Source organism: Pholis gunnellus (assembly GCF_910591455.1).
Source record: "Pholis gunnellus genome assembly, chromosome: 1".
NCBI lineage: Eukaryota > Metazoa > Chordata > Actinopteri > Perciformes > Pholidae > Pholis > Pholis gunnellus.
This window is the reverse complement of record NC_136528.1, coordinates 28,561,816-28,583,832: the sequence shown is the minus strand read 5'-3', so window position 1 is coordinate 28,583,832 and position 22,017 is coordinate 28,561,816. Positions and strand designations below refer to the sequence as shown.

The 22,017-nt window shown below is 44.7% G+C and overlaps 1 protein-coding gene across 1 annotated transcript in view; it reads left to right on the top strand.

Moving 5' to 3' along the window:
* Nucleotides 1–22,017, top strand: part of akap13 (A-kinase anchoring protein 13) — a gene marked incomplete at its 5' end in the record, with an annotated part of 79,714 nt that overhangs the window by 23,358 nt on the left and 34,339 nt on the right. Inside the window, 4 exon segments of the mRNA XM_079186457.1 lie at nt 8,654–8,708; nt 15,861–16,006; nt 18,742–19,097; nt 20,722–20,769. Of these exon segments, the coding sequence (XP_079042583.1) occupies nt 8,654–8,708; nt 15,861–16,006; nt 18,742–19,097; nt 20,722–20,769 (605 nt within the window).

Genomic DNA, 22,017 nt, shown 5'->3' with positions numbered 1-22,017 from the left:
TTAAAGAATGAACTCTTCTCATAAATATTTGGCAGGAATAGCCAGGAACTGCGTCATATCTCCGAAAGCACGCAAACAATTTTGGGGGGGAGAGGGAAAGGCGGAACTTGCTTACGAGCCGCTCGATGTGCCAGCAAGAGATCAGCTGAGAGTTCAGTAGCGAAGATGTCTGGAACGTTTCCCTGCTGAGTGAAAAATGTGAGACTTACAGCCTGTTTTTTTGGTTCGTGCCATCATTCAACCAGAAATATATCACCTGTTCCAGTGTCCTTAAGCTCAACAGGACCTCCCTACCTCATTCTGCAGGAGCCATGTTATGCAGCTCGCTTAGCGCCTCTGCCCAGCCACTGAGCGCACGGATGCGATGTTCAGTGCACGAGGCTTTACTCCGACATGTTGCTGACTGATGGATTCCTCAGCAGCCATAGACTGGAGTGGCTCTGCTTATTCCTGGGCTGCGGTCTGGGTCAGCGGCTTGTTTTGAATGCCAGATGTTTGACTGCAGGAGGATAGAGACAGCCAGTCTGCAGGACGCGGGGGTCGTCAGCAGAGGGCAATGTAGCCTCAATGGTGTCGTTGGGAGTTTTTTTGTTTTTTTCCCTCTTGAACAGGGAGACAGTTTAACGGCCTGCCATTTGATTCCTGTTGAAATCTCTCTGTCGTTTCTATGATGAGCAGGCAGTTTGGAGTCTGGCTGGTGTTGAACCAACTGCAGTTACGGTGAAGTGGCCAGTTCAGTCACTTGAGATGTATCCTCAGAACATACAGGACTGTCTCAGAAAATTAGAATATTGTGATAAAGTTCTTTATTTTGTGTAATGCAATTAAAAAAACAAAAATGTCATGCATTCTGGATTCATTACAAATCAACTGAAATATTGCAAGCCTTTTATTCTTTTAATATTGCTGATTATGGCTTACAGCTTAAGAAAACTCAAATATCCTATCTCTAAATATTAGAATATCATGAAAAAGTATACTAGTAGGGTATTCAACTAATCACTTGAATCGTCTAATTAACTCGAAACACCTGCAAGGGTTTCCTGAGCCTTGAAAAATACTCAGCTTGGTTCAGTAAACTAAATCACACGTATGGGGATTATCACAATATTCTAATTTTCTGAGACAGTCCTGTATATCATATATATAAGTGTATATAGAGAGAGAGAGGATTCTAAAACAACAGCAGAGAGTACAAGGGACTGGATAACAGAATCTAAAATGACAGCGACAACAACACAAAAGGAGATGTAAGGGTAATGAAGTGATTCAAATCGCAAAGAGCGCGTCAAGTGTTTTTGACAAGTCGTAAGCTGTTTAGACGGCGGATAATTTAGCGCTGGTTAATTCAGCCTGTGAGACATGTTCTGCATTTCATATTGTAGAACCGCAGGTACCTGTAGTCAGCAAGCCGGCGTGGCACCACTCGACATTCACGGTGCTCTCATAGCACGGCCTCCGTCAGCAGCTGGGAGTCCTGTCTTCAAGACAAAAAGCACGAGATGAATTTGATTGGTAGAGTGGTTGATATAGGTGTATGCACCCACGGAAGTCACAGCAACACCTGCTGTCAGAGACGAAAGCAACAGATGAACCGCATCATACAGCACCTCCGTATTTCTTCCGTATTACTCGCCATAAAGGCCGACTCTTGTCAGAAAGACATTTGCTCAATTAAAAAAAACAAAAAAACACCCCGACGTCAATAAGATTTGTGTGTTTGCTTTCCTCACTTGCTCCCCTCAGTTCCGTTGCTCCTCTCAGTGAAGATAGATGGGATGCAAATGTGGAGAATTGATGGCGAAACATTTTGTGAATAGTCCTGGTCAGGAGTTGTTTCAAAGCAGCACCAGTTACAGATGTGAAAAACCCCACCCCGCCTGTCTTATTGCTTGCGGTTGACAATTGACCCTCTGGTTGTTGAGGACAGGGGAAGAGTGGGAAAAAAGTATTGTTTTCTACAGCTTTCTTTTAGCAGTGTTATAATGCCGTCATATATAGTGATATAGCGTAATATCTTCAGCATAAATGTATTCTTGTATGCTGTTTCCCCCTCTTCATAGTGTTTTCAAATCAACCGTCGGTTTGTATTCAAAGTTGATATTTCCTGTGCAAACGCTGTGGTTCATTTGGTCCAACGGGTAGATTGTCTCCCTGAACTCCCAGACTCCTCGTGCTCCGTGGAGGTCGACCGTTTGCTTCAGGGGTCGAGTTTGATTTGTTTGCGGCTGCCGGGATTCACCTCTTCTGTGCAAGGTTCACATGGGTCGTAATATCACCCAGGAGGTGCTCAACCACGGTCTCTAAAATAATTGATTTTGGAGGTGGTGGGGGCGCACATTTGTTATTCTTTTTGGAATATATCCTATATGTTATTTGTGTCATAATTTATCATAATGACAAGGGAAGAATAGTATCACTTTTTAGATTTTTTTGTACAGCTGTCTGCCGTCCCCACCCCCCCTCTCTCCGTATTTGAATACATCAGCCTTAGACAAATCTGTACGGACGATTGCAGAACAACACAACACAACACGTGGTGGTGGGAAAAAAAAAACTGAAGCGCAATCTGAGCTGGTGAGTAACTGACCCATTCTGGCTCTGGCCCCTTGTGTAGGAATATGCAAGCAATGCCATATCTATCATCTGAGAGAGGTGCAAATCACACCCAGAGGGCCGCCTCATGGGGCCGGCCTCATGCACGTCCACCTCCAGCTCGCGGGGGGGGGGTCTAATCTCAACAGCGTGAAATCTGATCGCATTAAGTGATAAGTAATAATGCCCCATTGTCATCTGTCACACTCTTAACAATGTACTGCTTCGGCTGGCTGGTTTACAGGATGAGAGAGAGAGAGCGAGAGCGAAGGCGTGAGTCAGGAGAGAAGTTGAGAGGCGACAGAGGGAATGAAAAGGGAGGGAGGAGGAGGAGGAGGAAGAGGGAGTGGAGTAGAGCTGGAGTCTGGTGGAGAGCTGCTACTGTGGCCAGATGTGAAGCTTCACAGCAGACGGCTTCGGCTCTCCTCAACACAGAGCTCCTGCTGGATATTTTTTTCTTCTGCTGTTCGGTTCAGTCTGCTCTGGATATTTCAGGGAAAAATGTACGAGCGACACAAGCGGAGGTACAGCCTCCGTGCCAAAGGGGAGAGAGCCGTAGACGTGGTTTTGATAAAGGTAGGCCACCTATCCGCACTTCCAAAAAGTTGCTCGGTACGATAATACCGCTAACTGCTACAGTAATAACAGCCACTTGAGCAGAGACTTTGAAAAACACAGTTGTTAAGTGCTTGAAACAGATAAAAATGCTGATGGGGAACCAATAAAAGCAGGACTGAAACCGTAAAAGTAACTCATAAAAAGAGAGGTCAGCGGTAATTAACGACACTGTTGCATGAAATTAAGTCCGTTAAAGAGAGATCCATGAAATGGTTCAGCAGATCAAGCTCCTCAAGACTGTTTTTGAGACTGTGTTTAAATTCCTGATCTCAATTATTCTTAAAAGCCGCCCAGAGAAAAAAAGTCATGTCTGAAATAAAACGCGATCACATCTCTCACAAAGTGCCCCAACATGTTTGTTTTTTTTTGCGAACCTGAACTCGTCTGCCAGAGATGTTGTGACGGCGTTCGGCTGTGTTGCACCCTGGGAGATGATTACATGGTTGTTGATAGCGGCCCTCCAGACACAGAGTGCTTCGGGGTGGAGTGCGGTTCTCTGGATGTGCGGCGCGTGGGTATACGCTGTAAGAACCAAGACAGATGCCTGCGCTCTGTCCGTCTCTGTGGAATCACTGTATGAAACTCAATGAGGCTCGGACAGTTTAAGGTCTCTTTCCGCAGGGTACTTGGTCAGGATAGGGGGTACTTGACGCACTAGTGCAGAAAAACTATAAAGCTAATGCAGAACAGAAAGCCCACTGATGTCCTGTCACACTGCAGAGTTGGGACATTTCTCTCTCTCTCTCTCTCTCTCTCTCTCTCTCTCTCTCTCTCTCTCTCTCTCTCTCTCTCTCTCTCTCTCTCTCTCTCTCTCTCTCTCTCTCTCTCTCTCTCTCTCTCTCTCTCTCTCAAAGGTCCTGTTACTGTACCACAAAGGTTGTGTGTCAAACCAGTTGAACTGGATGTTCTTTGTAATCTTTGGAAATAGGATATTTAGGGCACCTATTACACCCTTTCTTTAACTGAGATTCTTGGTGTTGGCAGTAGTAAAGGAAATACAATTTTTTTTTTTTCTAAAATACAAGTATTAACTGAACTGAAGAGTGAAAGAGAGGCATTACTGTTGTTTTTCTAACGTTCACAGAACGCTCTGCAAACCGCTTTATTGCAACAGTTAAGCTAACATTGCCTGAAGGGTAGAGTTAACGTCTGGTGCAGCTTTCAGTTCTATGATGCTGGAGAGTTTAATGAATAATAATGCATCATACTTTAACAGTTTTATTTTGTCAGGTAAATGTAGTGCTACAGTTTTTTCCCCTGAAGTAGAAGTACAAAGTGAGAAGTAGGCTGTACAGATGTGTTACATATTTTTTGCTGTTTTGGAGCTTTTTGTTTGTTGCTTCAGGGTGTAACAAGTTAGAATAGTAACATAAAAACATGTTTCATATCTAAACATCTGAAAAAATCCATAGCTGTTAAGGGCCCTTTCAGTTGGGAGCTCCAGGTTGCTTACCAAGTCTACCGGTAAAGTCTGGTGTTTTTTCCGTGAAGGCCTATTCCACGCTGGTTCTGACCGCGAGTATTCAGGCTCAGGACAGCCCATTGGTCAGGGTATAGGACCCAATCAAATCAGGTTACCGGTACCTCAGCGACCCTGGACGCCTGACCAATCCTTGAACGCCACACAGGGTGGGACTTGCCAAAAAAAGCAGTGGGATTCATATGAGCTATCGTCTTGGCGGCACTCTGAAGCCGCTTGACTTCCTCCTGGGTCCACATTCGGTCCAAAACGTGTTTGTTCTGAACGGGCCGCCGACTGCTTGGCCTCCGGTTTTTGCTGCTTGCTGCTTTCTCGGGGAAACCGCTCTTCCAAATAACTTCACGCTCCACACTGCGCTTCCTTGGGTCCAACGATACACACAGCAATACACCTGTCATGACATAGCTGCGTACTCTAGCAGTGGTAGAGTACGTGCGAGTCATTTGGCTGCAAAAGCTCAGACAAACATCGATGGAGAGTGATGTGTACCCAGCAGTCAATAGGGGTCCCCACTCAATACGCAACACAGTGTGTTCATAACGCACCACTAAAAGATATTTCCCGTAGATCTCAAGAGCTCGCACTCGACACTGCACTTCCTTGGGTCCTCAGCATCACACCCACTAAGTGTGAAGTAGATCGGACTGAGGTGGTTGAGAAATTCAAAAGAACAGACAGAGACTCCTTCCCTTTAAGTCGGATTCAAACGAAGCTAACGACTCAAAACGGAGCTACTTCCTATTGCTTGATGAGTATTAAACTAATAACCACTGGACACGTCCTACAGTACGTCACATGGACCGCCATGATGTCTGCTGGTTGTGACATCCACAAGCAGAGCCGAGCAGAGCGGGAGGCACTGAGAGGAAAATATCTCTGAAGTGGATTGCTCTGGTGTGTGTAACACCCCTCTTTAGTCCATTGTCACGTTCTAAACTTGTACCTGATGTCAGCTCTTCTTTTCACCGGAGGGGCGAAACGGCAAGGACAAGTGTGTGTGTGTGTGTGTGTCTGTGTGTGTGTGTGTGTGTGTGTGAGTGTGTGTGAGTGTGAGTGTGAGTGTGAGAGAGAGAGAGAGAGAGAGAGAGAGAGAGAGAGAGAGATACGATGGTGGGAAGAAAGTCAGCGGCGGGCTAACAGTTTCCTCTGGCCTCAGATGGAAACAGGCATCTGGCCAAATGACTTCATTCCAACCAGCGTTTCACATCGCAGCATCTCTGCTGGCCTTTAGTCACAGAACACATCATCTGTACTGTAGTAACTGTGAATAGGCCTTTATACGAACTAACATGGTACATACAATATTTCTAGCATTCTAGATGATGTTATGAGAGCAGGAATAGTTGTTCCCGACCCGTTTGCTTGTATTATTGGTGAGCCACTATGTGAAGATTATTCTCCTGTTGATCTCAAAGGAAATTATCGAGTGTTGAAAAGTCCTCCACCATGCTGAAAACCCCGTCCCCATCAGCTGTCCTGTAGCCGACCCTGACCTCTGACCTCTCTGTGAAGGGAGGTTAGACAATAGGATTTCAATTGGTCTTAGAATATTCATTTAAAACCCCGAAGCAAATTCTGTGTAGCAGATGGGTTTATTATCTGACAGGTGGTGGCTTTGCTTTTCTCCTCTTTTGGTGAGTTGAATTCCGTGCAGTCCCAAGGTGCAACAGAGAAGAGCCTTGCCGAGCCGGGCCGTCCCCGGGGGATCAAGCTGTGCGTACATAAGCGGGCTGGAAACAGTCACTCAGTCAGCCGAGGCATCCTTCAGTGCTGCAGAACCTCTCTGGCCGCCTGCCTGTTTAGAAACAAGGCAGTGGTCCAAGTCCTGCCCGCCCCGGCATACATAGACCAGTGAGCCTTTTCTTTTTTTCTCATATTTTTAAACCAGATGTGTTTTCACTGGGTACAGTTTCAATTCCCCCGACGCTACAAATATGCCAGACTCCGGACCGGGGTCGGTTCTTCACCCTGCCTGGTTTGCAGGCCTGCTAGCTGGCTGGAACACTTGTTTGGTGAATGTGCGTTTGGCTGACTAGTTAAATGGCGGGCTGCCCGACTCGCCGTCACCTCGGGCCTCTCGGTTCGCACCGGACAAAAACGTGCTTTCGTCCTCACCTCTACTGATGTGCAACCCCAGGTCCTCATCCATAGTGCTGCCTTCAAGAACATAGTAGATTCTGACCTTTTTACCAACTAATATGAGCCGCAACACCCTTTCAAAATAAAGGAAACATGTCGATTAAATATGTAGCTTGCGTTAGGAGCACGTCCACTCCCTCGGAGAAGCATCCACTTCATATCCCATCATTGCCTCAGAGTTCAGTTCTTTCTATAATCAGTGCCAAAGTACACTGAAGCAGTTCTGCTGGCTCACTGTGCGTAAACAGTCTATTAAAACACTTAAAGCTGCTGTTTCCTTTACTTTGGCTTTAATCTCTGTTTTTATTCAGGACCCTTTGTTTCGACTTGAAGTTCTGCTGCCGCTGCTCTGCTGTGAGGTCAAGCCATGTAGCCTTTTGTAATTTGTCACAATCACTGGCAATCATTTCACATCTGAGCGAAACCTGTGCGTACGTTTCTGTCTGTGTGTGTGTGTGTGTGTGTGTGTGTGTGTGTGTGTGTGTGTGTGTGTGTGTGTGTGTGTGTGTGTGTGTGTGTGTGTGTGTGTGTGTGTGTGTGTGTGTGTGTGATTTAATTATGTGCGTGTGAGACTTAACGACTGAAACAAAAGTAGCCTGAGTGTTTGTAATAAGTGTCCATGCATGCACCACTATTGGCTGATGGAGGTGCAAGTAGACGATGCCAGTTGTATGTAAGTGCCTGTCACTGTGTTTGTAGGAATGTAAAAGCATAATGGTCACAGTGGGTACTTTAAGACACAGACACACACACACACACACACACTTGCCACTCCCAGGCCTGGACAACAGAGCTCAGTGTTTCTGTTGGTCCCAGCAGGTGTTCTCTGGGACAGTTAAGGGTTAGTTGTTTAGAAATTGAGCTCAGCCCCCAAGTTTAAAGGGCCACGCTAAAGCCTGTTGATCTGAGCCAGGCTTAACCTGGGTTAACTGGGGTTGGGAGTTAAATGGGAAGAATTAAGGAGGGGAGGACACAAGCTACAGTAGGAGGAAAGGAAGGAACAAACCATTGAAGGAGGACAGGCCATAAACATCTTTATGGCCTAAAAAAGCGATATGTTTTCAGGGTCTCCGCTGAAGAGCTTAGGTCTTGGAAATCCGTCTTGTTAACGGATCATGCATCTGATTTGACTTCCCTCTGCTTGTGCAACTTGTCTCGGACTGCGGATCTCTCTCTTATCACACACATTCAAAATCAAAGCTCGTCAACTTAATCTACTTGTCGTTGACGGAGTTCTTAAAACACAGCAAGCTTTCTCTGAGCCTCGGTTAGCTTCACACCCAGAGCTGCCAGTCAGATCTGCACAGCTCCGTCCAAACTGTCGAAGCTTTTGTGTTGCCTGCGAGGAGGGGGGGGGGGGTTGCCTGTGGCTTTTTTCGCAGCTAAAACCATCTCTCTCTCTCTCTCTCTCTCTCTCTCTCTCTCTCTCTCTCTCTCTCTCTCTCTCTCTCTCAGAGGAAGCAGATCCCCAGCGGTGGGTGTTTACAGCCAACCGCACATCTCTGACAGGCGGTGTGTGTGAGTGTGCGTGTGTGTGTGTGTGTGTTTTTAAGTTTCTGTCAGTGTAACTGTGAGCTCCGTAGGCATGAAAACAGACCGGATTCAGATTTTCCCCAAAACGGTTCCACCAGGCGCAGCTACTAAAAAATCCGATGAATACTCTGAAGTCCGCTGTTCTAAAGAGCGCCTTATGATCGCCTCCCATCCTGTGTGCGCCGAGCAACACTTCCTGACCGCCACGCTGGTCTGCATCATTATTTCTTTGCAAGGGTGACGGTCACATGTTGCTGAGGCTGATTCAGTCTTCCTGTTTCTCTGTAGATCCACCGAGACAGAGAGGCGTCATTCCATCAGCCCTGCAACACTCAGCACTCAGGTAAGGGTTGAATTTTGTGCATATTGCTGTGCTTTATTTTCTTTTCATATTGCTGTAAGTTACAGTGCAAGGTTGGCTTTCTTACCAGTGACAAATGTGTTGAAGTGGGTCATTTGTGTCTTTATGTTTTAGCTGGAAGATGCTGTGTCCTTTGCTCTCCTGTGAGGCCAGTTTGTTTGAAGTAATTGCTAAAAAACTGACACAAAGCAAAGACACTTGCTTCGTTTGAGCCTCAGCATTTGGCAACAGCTTTTTTTTTGTCTTTGGGGATTCAAAAAAACAGCTGTCTGCCATTTTTTTTCTATTCAAAAGAGGAAATTGAGACCGTGCGAAATCATCACGTTAGTATGAAACGGCAAGTCAAGACTTTGAGTGATTTGCAGCCGCATGCTGGTATTTTTGTGAAGCCTCACAGTCTCTGATAGCATTTTTTGTGTGGATATTATAAATACATGACTGGACAGCTCGAGTGTTGTGATCGTAATCAAAACCTTGGAGAGGCTGTTTAAAAAAAAAAGAAGGTACTTCCTCTTTTAAAAGAACGTCCACAGGACAAGGAAATTGTATGAGTAAATGACTAAAAGGTTCTGTGTGGGGTTTCTGGCCTTTACCGGACCTGTAGAGCAGCGTTCTGATGAGCGGGACACAGTTTTTGTATCTCATGCTCTAACAGCATGTACACAAGCACGCCACAAGATGATGTGTTACGTGTCTCTGCCAACTCCGCAGGGTGGTAACAGTTACTCCTCTTGACCCGTATTGTATTCCAGTTGACCTCATCGCGTCTTTGGAAGTGACCCAGCACTTGTGACGGAGCTAATTAATGTTAGTGCCAGCGGTGTGTCAGAGAAACAGCAGGATGGACTGCAGGAACCTGGTGGTCAGAGATGTGATGTTAGTAACAGGAGGTTACTCATGGTTCATCGTGTCGAGACAAGCAATCTGTCTTCACCCCAGTTTAATTTAAGATTCACTTCATTATGATTTGTTTTTGTCTTTTTTTTTTTTTTAAATGTATTTTTGTGTTTAACAAGGCGAAGACTCTACAATCAAGCTAGCAGCTCTTTAGCGGCCTTTACACATCAGGGGGCATTCATAGAATTATTTTCTAACAGTTGTTTTTATCTTTCGGGCCGAACAGAACAAGCTAGATTTGCAGAGCTTTCGCACCGCAAATAATGGCGTCGACCTTCATGTTATGCATAAAGCTCATATCAAAACGTACACTATAGTGTAGAACAACACGCGGACTCCGTGGTCTGATCCAAGACGCAAACTTATTGATTACCTTTCAACCCTGCCAGATCCACTCCTTCCTTTCTTTCCTTTCACAATAAAAGCCCTAGACATATATACTGCTTAATTGTTTTCCAGAGGGAACTACAATTCCGCTCAGAGCATTTCACTATAAGGAAACGTAATAAAACAGCTTATCGTAGTTTAGGCTATAATACAGTCGACCTCAGACAGACTACCAGACGCCGCTCTGGGTCAATAGGATGCTGGTAGTTGGTCCTCTGCTTGTGCAAATCTGTTCCTACCGTTTATTGGAAACGTGCTGCAACTGTTGCAAATTTGCATCTCTGCCGGTATAAATAGTTTTGATGCAAAATATTTGCAGGTGAGTATTTGTGTTGTTTATTTGTCACGCCCCCGGTATGTAAAGACCTTAAAAAGGTTGTAAAGTGGTGCTACATGCTAATTTTAGCATGATAACATGATTACAATGACAATGTTAACATGCAGGTTATATTTATATATATATTTGAAATTGTATACGCCTTTACGTGCTACCCTCTTGGTCCGACTAAGCCTGCACAGATGTTTATTTTTTTAAATACACTACCGTTCAAAAGTTTGGGGTCACTTAGAAATGTCCTTATTTCTCAAAGAAAAGCACTGTTTCTTTCAATGAAGATAACATTAAATTAATCAGAAATACACTCTATACATTGTTAATGTGGTTAATGACTATTCTAGGTGGAAACGTCTGGTTTTAATGAAATATCTACACAGGAGTATCTGGAGCATCACATTTGTGGGTTGGATTATACTCTCAACATGGCCAGAAAAAGAGAACTTTCATGTGAAACTCGCCAGTCTATTCTTGTTCTTAGAAATGAAGCTATTCCATGCGAGAAATTGCGAAGAAACTGAAAATTGACACGAAATTGCCTGGGTGACCACAAACTTTTGAACGGTTGTGTATATCTGCTGTCCTTTTTTAAATCCCTAAATATTAATAAATCACATCAACCCTCTGTGCCATCCCTAAAGCCACGCTGCTAGTGTAGCTAAAAACAGCATTAGCTCGCTCGTCACCAAAGCAAATGGATGATTGTTGCAGCTGTGAATATTTTTCAGTCAGTATATGGGGAATGACCAAAAGAAATGTGAATAAATAAGAGGTTGACATGTACGTATGTATGGGCAACAGCCACAGAAAGATAGGAACACAGGATCCCGTGACCGCTGTTGAATGAGTCTGTCTGCGGTGAGACCAGTCTCAATAAAACACGACCTACAGATCGATGGCAACAAACTGCCTTTTATCTGTGGTGGAAAACAGATGAAACATCATTCTGTCAGATAGAGGAAGAGAGAGAGAAAAGGTTTTAATGGATGAGGGGAAGCGATCTAGAGGAAAAGACAGAAAACACAAAGATGGAAAGAGAATGACAAAGAAAGAAACAAAACAGGAGTGTCAAACGGAAATAAAATAGAAGGGTGGGTGAGGGTGGGATTTCCTCTGCAGCAGCTGGGAGAAGCTGACATCACTTCCCTTTGGGTGGAAAAATCTCTAAAGTGATCCAACTCCTTCAGCCTCTGTCTCTCTCTTTGCTTTATTTAGTCAGGTAAGCAACACCAGGTCTGAAACGGATTGACTGGCTGTTAAATGTCTAATCCGCCATTCACTCATATCAGCATGTATAAAATACAATAATTAATGCCCATAAGAGAGAGAATATTGTGGTCACATTGTCACATTTGAGTACCCTGTTAGGTTTTTAGCCTCTAGGCTTGGCAGTGGCGGTCGACCAGGCAGGCTATCAGTCCACCACTTTCATCCGGACGGGAACATCTAGATGGCTGTTGGATGGTTTCCCTTTGAAATTTTGGAAAGATATTCATGATCTCCAGAGCTGCTGCCATTAGCATTTAGCATTTAGCTAAGCTCTAAGGACAGCCTCACAGAGCTGCTAGCATGGCTGTAGACTCCAGGCCAAGGTCAGGAGTAGTATATTGTACTGTCAGGTTTGAGACCTCGCTGACATTCTGCTTTGCTTCAGAGTGTTTCACCATATTGGGTGGTCAATTCCTTCTTGCATGTTTTCTCTTGATGTTGACATAACATGTGTACTCGTCTGCATAGAATATTAAGTGATATATTGTACAAAGTTTTGCTTTTACAAAGCAGTATAGAGGGGACCCAGGAGCACTTGATTTACAAGCTTATGCAAAGCCTCGGCCTCGGAGCATGCTGGGTACTGTCTGTGGTGTGTGATGGAGCTGGATCTGCATCCCATAATATAGCTGGTTAATGTGTTTTTGGAAGGCCACAGTTTGGTCGTGCGCCCGGCCGCCTGTGGTTCGCTGGCCTCTGTTGCTGCTGCTTTAAAGTGTTGTTTGTAATGCTGCGTGATATTGCACTTATCATGGGCGAAGCCGTGTCCTGTTCAGCTCCACTCGGTAACCCTTATTTATATAGGAGGAGACGTGCTGGGTGTGCCTTCTGATTCAAGGCAGAAATAATACATTGAAAAGAGACAACAAAGGTATGGGAGCAAATGGTAGGTTTGAGTGAATCACGGTGAAGGCTTTAATTACAGTTTGGTTTAGTAGTGTTCTCAGTAAAACGGGTGCAAGGAAGGTAGCAGAGGACGGATTCAATGAAAAAATGTTTTTTTAAGAATAGTACAGACTAATCTATATTATTGGTTGTAATAGAATAGTTTAATTCTGTGAGTGTGTGTTGCTCAAACCAGAACGGCAGATGGTTGATGGCTGATTATGAGCGGATTCATTTTGACCTAATTACAACAAATAACCAATCAGGCTGCTCTACTTCTACTTCTCGCTTCAACACTGCTCAGACATCAAAGTGCATCCAGTGTGGTCGGCCCCCCCCCAGTCGTTTCTCAGCTTTGGAGAATAAAGACAAACACCCTCAAACACTTTGTGCTAAAAGTCTTCACAGTTGCACACATTAAACAAGTCATGTCCTTAGAAAATACAGAACTAGGAAGTATAAGGGGATAAGGAAAAAATAAATAAGCTGCTGATAAAATCTTTTGCACTTTGGGAAACACTTAAGGTAGCCTCAGTGGCGACTTATCTCCACTAATAGTACAGAAATGTGCAGAGAAGAGTGTTTTTGAGGCAGTGAGGCCCGATGGATACTTTATCTTGTCGGTTTTTTTCTTACCGCGTTCATTACTTCCAGACTGGATGATTTGTTTGGATCATATCTCCCTCCGCATTTTTTTCCCTTCTACCGCATTTATCTAACAACACACATTTTTCAGCCTGGCTTTCTTTTTCTTGTGGTTTTTTTTTTTTTACTGCATTGAAAACCCCAACAACAGCAGCTGTTTGGATTGCGAGCAATATTTTATTTCTTGATTTGAAGAAAATATGTTGCAAATTACTCAGAGTAATCCACAGGCGCGTGATCTGATCGCATCCAACCAACAACCTCAACCACCCACTGACTCATCAGAGGGCCTTACACCTGTTCTCTGGGCCTCTCTTCTGTGTGTGTGTGTGTATGTGTGTGTGTGTCTGTTCGAAACAGTGGGAGGAAGACAGCTGTCAAAGCTCACAGTCCCCTGCTAGTTCTTGTGGACAGGTGCGAGGGGGTGGAGTCCGAGAAAAAACTCCCATCATCCACTTCTGTCACCGCCGCTTACCATTTCGCATTACATCTTTGAATTCTCCGGTTCATGGTGGGCTTGTGGTGTTAGAAAATATGAAGAACAAAGGGTAAAATGATTTGCATCAACTCCCGAAACCGCCTCTGTCAAGGCTGAGCTCTGCCACAGCACAGGGTCGAAGGTCAGTGTAGTTTTTACGTTTGGATTGTTGCCATGTCCACTTTGTTCGAGCGGACACACGCTTTTGATGAGGTCATGAAACGGCCGTACGTACGACATCACCCTGTGCACAGCTGCTGTTCAGGGATTTGCTCTGGTATTTTTGACGGGTACGACTGTCGTTATTCCACAGAAATAGAGAGGTAAACAGGTATAACCCCGTGCCAGCTCCCTCTGCCGCTGAACTCAAACAGCCCGACAGCGTCTGATGCAAACATTAACAGACATTAATTCCCTGAATAAGCTCTAAACCGCTGACGCCTCTGATTCATACATTCAGATTCAGACATGAATAATAGTCAGTTCCGCAGCTCTTTCAAGCCCCCTAATTAAAAACGATTGATATTTTATAGCGCCAGTTCTGGGATCTGTGAAACACATTTTCATTTTTAATCAAATGATTGCTGATTAGTTCATCCTCCCAGCTTAAGAGTGTGCTAATGAGTGAAATCAAACGCTCAACATCTGAGCAAATGTGTGGAAATTTGCAGAACTCACAGACACTTGAGAGCTGCTGATTGAAATACTGTTATCGTGTGTTTTTGTGTAACTTTAGTGCGAGTGCCGTGCTCCCGTAGTGGCCGATACTGAGATCCTGATTACCTCGATCCGTCCTGACTCTTTGGGCTCAGCGGTCCTTGATTCAGTGAGTAGGCCTCCTATTAGGAGGACCTGGCTGGATCGGCCCACCTACGTTTGCATGTATTGTATGTCTTTAGTGGTCAGCAGGGAGGTCTGTGGCTGTGCCCCCAGTCGCTTGTTTGTTATTGCAGTGGAACAGATTCCTGCTAAAACAAAGGGCCACTCCCAGCGCGATCATTTGTCCCATCTCCCGACCCCCCCCCGACGACACCGTCCTCCGAGCAGCCGAGTGCTCGGCCTCGGGATCCCTATGGTGCCCGCTGCAGCCGTTGGTGCAGACTTTTATTCTGCAACTCACACTGGGAACTTCCTCTTTCTCATATGCTCATTTGCTCTCATATGAGCAAAAATGTTCCTGAGGGACAAAGAATAACTTCCGCTTTTTTCTTGCAGAAAATAGACATCAGGAGTGACGCCAAAATAACAAACTCAGCGAATGATTTCATCCAGTTGTTCTTGGCATCTGGCTAAAGTAAGCTACATCTGTAGCTGTGTGCGATCTTCCTCTTTTAGCTTGGCCTGGGACATTATCAGTACATGTCCTTACATGCACAAAAAAAGCAGTGCCGCTGCATATGAACGTGGTACGGTGTGCAGACTTCTGGGTGGATTGCTTGTTATTCAAAGAGGGGGCTTAAAAAAAAAAAGGAAGACATCTGTGTGTTTTAATAGTGTGTTCAAACCCCAAAATGGCTCGTGGTGGGTTGCAATTGAATACATTTATGGTTAAGGAGCACTGGGACTTTAAGAGAAGTGCTGGGATCTTAGGCCATGGGTTTACAGTGAGTGCAATGGTTGTTTTTTGTGGAAGATATTGAATGTGTTTGAATCAGGTGGGGGAGTGGGGACTCACTCGAGCACACACACATCAGTTTGGCGGATGTTTGCACACACTGGGCTTGAATCTGTCTGCGCGCTGATCTCTGATCAAACACCTGGTAACTGAAGTGAAAAAAGAGCTTCTAACTTTAAGGCTTATACAGAATGCTGCAGAAGGTCTTTGTAAATATCAGTGTCCAGTTGGGCTCCAGGGGACTAATGCTCTGCTGTGAAAGCTGTTTTATTTTGCGGTGCATCAATAGCATTTTCCAGATTTTGACTTCAGCTCTGCTCCCAGACCTTTTTAAACGCACAAACAGCGGCTGTAGTCGGCTGACAGTCGGCCATTGATCCGCCAGGCCTTTTCACACCTTCTCAGATTCCCAGAAGTCTTTTCACTGATGTCTAACAGACCTGCTTATGTCTCAGAGGAGGGAATGAAAACACATTATTTCACAGCTGAAACGCTCTCGTTGAGAGAATTTCCAGATTTCTAAAATGTCAAGATTTCTCCTGGTACCTTCATGTTTCCATTAGTTAAACCGTTTTAAGATGAAGATGTACTTCAGTGTTAACGCACCGTTGTTATGTCTTCCAGGACCCTCACGGCCTCCAGCGTTCCACAGTTTGCCCAGCAGAACCAGCAGTGCCACCAGCTGTCCCTCCGCAGCTAACAGAGACTCTGGAAGCGACCTAGACAGCCTCCTGAACGCAGAGCCAGGATATGACAGCGTCTTCAGAAAGGTCAGACTCGCCGTTTTTCTGTTTGTATCTGGGGGGTTCGGTAGGAAAGCTTCACCTCCAGGACGGACAAACTAGACCACGACTGGAGGTTTGCTGGTTCTATCGCCTATACCAGCGGTGAAAATCCCTTAATCCACAATGCAATGAAATTATAACAATGTTTGTTGAGGGGTTGTTTAAATCCCTGTTTCAGGTGGGAATTTTTGGGGTGCATAAATGAGCTAGAACAAAAGAAATCAACGAAAAACTCTCTTATTTGTGTTTCTGTATGCGTGTTAACCGGCTGCTAACCAATCAATAAATAAATGTTAAAATAAGAGTCGATGAACTATGATTTAGCCGGCTCGTGAATACAGGGTTCAATAACTTTTATCAAATCCTGGAGTTCGCCCACACTGAACAGCCCCTCCAACTAGCCCTATGGGGATTATATGTAGCTGTTTTGTCCGTCTGCGCTTGGCTTTTCATCCATCAGCGCCCCGAGGCTGAGATGCCAAACATCTACTACGCATCTTTTTTTATAAGCCGGCAGCTCTACACCGCTACTGGGGAAGTGCACGCCGTGGTCCCTGCTGTCACTCGACTGCCGTTGAAAGTCTGTTTGAAGCCATGCGGCCCTTTGGTTCACGTTGAAATACTTGTGTATCTCAGTTTTTCTGAAACATGCTGATGGTAATGTGAACCGAATGTCCCTTTTGTTGTAGACAACAATGCGGGGGGGGGGGGGGGGGGGGGGGGTAAATCAGCGCAGAGAACATCGGCTGCCTGGTAGTTTGATGCTGAGGGTTAGGACCTCAGCAGCTTAATCCAGCTTCAGTGAGAGAGGATTAATGTCCTCTCTGCACTCTGAAGGGAAATTCTCTTACTTTTGCAAGACACAATGCCTGTTTCACAACCCTAAGGATCTCTATCGATCCCGGTAACATGTCAGCTGAGCATCCGTCACGTCCACGTGCCCTTGAGCAAGACAGCGTATCTTTTCCATGCTCACAAACTGTAAGGATACGAGCATCATCTATGAGCCTAAAACATGAAATAAAGTTTGAATCTTTTTTTTAAACTCTAGAGCTGTGAGACATGTGACTCACAATTATACGCTGCAGTCACATGCCCCTGAATGTACACACAGTCACACACACACACACACACACACACACACACACACACACACACACACACACACACACACACACACACACGCCCTCTCGCTCCCACAGGAAGTCGTGTCCCCAGCATGAAGCGGATCTTTCATTCCCAGCTCTCCAACAGAAGCGGCTCTATGCTCTGCTCGCTCGCTGCAGCTGGCAGCACAATAGGCCCAGTTAAAGCTCACACCTACAAATTAGCTCTTAAATGGACCATCCCATACCTGTGTGTGTGTGTGTGTGTGTGTGTGTGTGTGTGTGTGTGTGTGTGTGTGTGTGTGTGTGTGTTTTCACGCAGGAGCTCTTTCCCATCAGACCCAGGCCGAAGAGTTATAAGAGTATACCATTTCTTTTCACGCCATTTCTTATATTACAGTCACATAGTTAATTGTCTTACCTAAGAAGAAAAATACATAAATAAATATATATATTTATATATATATATATACATATTCTCCCTGTGGAAGGTATGTTTTCACAAGGTTTCCGTCATTTATTGGTGTTTGTTTTAATGTCAGTGTTGCTATAAAGTGGCTCTGGCTCATTATCCCTAAGCTTTGCCATTTGGTTCTCATTACACTCCATTCCTGTGGAGTAACGAGCTCTCCAGCTTTTTCTCAGTGTATCACATGCTTCAGTGAAGACATGCTGATAGATATACAAAGTGACCTGCTCGCTAATTGCTGTTCTACCGTATTTTATGCTGCTCTATTCTGTTCCACTCTGTTCTATTCTACTATATTCCATTCTGTTCTGTTCTATTGTATTCTGTTCTATTCTGCTATATTCCATTCTGTTCTGTTCTATTGTATTCTGTTCTATTCTACTATATTCCATTCTGTTCTGTTCTATTGTATTCTGTTCTATTCTACTATATTCCATTCTGTTCTGTTCTATTGTATTCTGTTCTATTCTGCTATATTCCTTCGTGTTCAGATCTGTTTTATTCTGTTCTGTGCCACTGCATTCTATTTGTTATATTTCACCCCTTTCTGTTCTGTTTCATTCTATCCTATTTTTAAAATGATTTTCTATTCTATTCTTTTCACTTCTATTGTGTTCTATTCTAGTCAGTTCTGTGCATTCCATCCCATTTCATTCTGTCTTGTTGGTTCTGTTCTGCTCTACTATTTTCTGTTCTGTTCTATTCTATGCATTCCATTATAAAGCATTCTATTCTGTTTGGTTCTGTCCACATGATGTTCTTCATCTATGCGGCTGGTAAAATAGTGAAATCAGCTCGATGTCTTTTATTTTGTTCCTCAGTTACTGTAGCTAGATGACAAAAAAGTCCCCGTGTTTCAGGGTTAAGGGTTCCACTTCCTGTGTGGCTCTGAGCGCTGCCGATCGGAGTGCTCTTATATGTGGAAGTGAAGTGAAAGCAGCTACTTTTACACGCGTCCGCTTCCTGAAATAATAAATCAATCAATGTTTCATTTAGTTCGCTCATTTTCTAATTTGATGAATTAATTCCTGTGTCTCAGGTGATGCTTCTTTTACTTTGGCAGTTCCCCGTCAGCACATGATGCTGGGCAATTAAGCTTTTCAATGATAATAATATGTATTTTGATATTTCTTGAATGCCTGCAGAACGATGAACCAGTGACCGGAGGAGACAGCGCCAGCGAGGTCTCCGTCTCCTGTTCGTCCACAGACGACGCCGCCAGCGTCGGCCCGTCCAGCTCCAGTCCCGAGGGCAGCCAGGGCCTGGAATGCAGCTGGAGCCCAGAGGAGGCTCGGGCTCCGATCGCTGCAGGACTGGACAGTGGTGGTGGTGGTGTTGGAGGAGCTGGGGAAGCTGAAGAAGAAGCCAAAGACAGAGTGACGGAGGTGCCGCGGCGCTCCAGTATCCTCCGGAACAGCATCCGCTCCCTGTCGCCCCTTCGCCGCCACAGCTGGGGTCCCGGAAAGAACAACGGAGGAGACGCAGACATGAACCAGAGGAGGTGAGACGGGGAAAGCGGGCCCGATTACATTTGATTCTTCAACCTGGAGTTGAACTGATGTCGAGACAGGAATGTTACTCCCTTGTCCTCGAACACGGTCTGCCGGTATTAGCCTGGTGTTAACCAGTAGATGTCAGTAGACCTGATGTGTGCACATGTCAGTGTCATAAGGGCTGGTCGGTGTCACTCCCTCTAGTGCCATGTTGAGTGTTTCCTCCTCCTGCTGTGAGCAGCTGTGTTGCCATTTGTCTGGTGTTGTGGGCACGCAAGATGCATATACACAAAGACTCAGAGACACACACACACTCGCAGCAACATGTACAGATGTAAACCCTTGACACATACGACTTCACACTCGAAGAACACTTGTCGAGAACTCATTAACATCGGGACCTTTCTGTCTTCGGTGCTAGAGCGGCAGCCTGTCATGGGCTGTGTACAGACAGAGTAGTCGCCAGGCTATAAAAGGCCTGTGCCGCGATGTTGGAGTGAAAACAGTGAGAACAACTGCTTTAGAATTTTATCAGTTGCTATTTTTACAATACCCAGGCTGGGCACAAAGCAGCCGCTACCACCAAGCGTTCTGTATTCTTTCTTTACGGTGTAACTAATGACAGAAAGAACCGTATTTTTTTAAACTGCAGGTGTCCTTTATAGATAAGCACGGGGTACCTGGAGCACATTGTTAGGCATGTTAACTGTTAGAGAAAGGCTCTTACTGCGGCTAAACGTGCATGCTGCACAAGGTCTGTACTGACATTTCTGTGACTCTAAAAATACACCGTAACTCAGCAATTAGTTAAAGTAACACATGTTAGAACCACTTCCTGCTTGATTTTCCCACTTCTACCCTTTTAGTCACATTGTAAAGGAATAGTTTGACATTTTGGAAATACTTGCCAATGGTGTCTGTATGATAAATATGAAGCAACAGCTAACAGCTTACGTTAGCATAAGGAGTGGAAACACAGGGAAACAGCTATCTGGGGTATGTAAAGATCAGAAAATCTACCTACTAGCACCTCAAAAGCTCACTAGAAAATATGTTCTAGCTTGTTGTTTCTCGTGAAGTCGTACAAAAAGTGTAAAAATGACAATTCTTTTATTTATGTTTTTTTTTACTGGGGTTTTTAATGGGGTTATGTTTCTTGGCCGCTTGCTCCCGGCCAAGGAATAGTTTGGCACATAAACCCCCCCGTAAAACAGCTATGTGTCCGTTTTAAACTTTATTTCCTTTTATGAGCGACCTTTAGATGTGCTGTTGGGTAGATTTTTGTAGCTTAAGGACAGAGCCAGATTCGCTGTTTCCCCTTTGTGTTTCCAGTTTTTGTGCTAAGCTAAGCTAACCCTATCCTGGTCATATTTCATGGACAGATATTATTAGTATTCCTTTGAGGTCATTTATTCTAAAGAAATGCCTCACTCCTCCAACATGGTGGCCTGTGCCTCAGACTTTTATACACACACGATAGCGCCCATAGATATCCAACCTACTAAAAAGATGACGGTTCCATCAGCAAGTAGTTCATTCATCCATTCATTATGTTCTTTTTGACCTGCCATCCCGCCATCTCACCCATGATGCACCACTCCCCCGTCTCTCTTTCTCATCCATCACCTCCAGCTCCGTCCGTAGCCCTGGCGAGAGGAAGCCGACCTTTCACAGGAGAAGGTACTAATAAATCCCATTCGTCAGCTCATGTGATGTTAAGATTGACTTGTTTCTAGGTGACACGCATTGACAAATTTATGTAGGATCGCCCCCACTTTTTTTAATGTATGCCGGCTGAACTACTGCTGCATTGTGCTCCATCGCCGCAGGCAACTGAGCTGAACAATTTTGCTTTCTTTTCACCCGTCGGAATGTGCAAGAAATGCTGTAGCAGATAGGAGGTTGAGACAGACTGGTGTTTTGTGTCGCAGTGGTAGTAACACGCAGCTACACAGAAAGAGGGGAGTTTAGGTCTGGAGGCTCAGAGGGCTGTACTGGTGAGGGATTGAGAACATGTTTTTTTTTTGTGTTGAATAAGTTCCTGTAGGCCACAGCAGTAAAAATAGGAGTTGTACTTGTTTTGTGCAGAATGGCTTTGTTGCCATTGAGGCAGGAGGAGTCAGATGTGAAGAATTGCACATCGTTCACCATCAAGTGATCATTTTATGATCCCGAGTGTAGATTAAAAACCCTCATCCTGGACTTACCATGGAGGCTGTAGAGGCGTCTTCAGTTAGGGTTGATGATAGAGGCCATGAGTGTAATGCAGATTGTTGGGATGGGACTTTAGGGTTTCTGCGGAGCTTTTTTTCCCCTTCCTGTCTATATATTCAGGAGATATTTGAGAGCATGACTCATTGATTTCACGTTCAGATTATGTAATGCTTCCCCTCAAAAACCCTGTTCTCGCACTGCTTCTGAAACGTCTGCACTTAGAGTCCTCCTCTGCGCATGGATTTTTCGTCACCATTCCACAACCAATAGAATGCCGGGGGACGTTTCGACCAATGAAGTGATACAAATTGAAATGCGCTGTAATTGAAAGACATTGCTCTTGAGTAATGATGGGGGAAGAAAAGCTTGATAGGTTTCAGGAGTTTCTGGCAGGACTTTACTGAAGTTCGAGACCAGTAGGACTATTATAGTATAAACGGCATTGATGTTGTCACTGTAATCTATGCCAGTGGTTCTATAATGAGCCAATGGGAGGGAGTAGAGCAGTAGATGGACATTAAGGCCATTAAGTCATTCCTGTGATATTATTGTCAGTGCTCTGTGGTGGAGAGACAGTTTCTAAATGGCCTAAAACATTCTGTATCGTTGCATTTATTTGTTGCAAAGTCTTGTGTATATGCAGATACAGCTATATCTTTGATTAGTTGATAATAGCCAATAATGTCAACCCGCCACCTCTGTATCTGTAAGGCT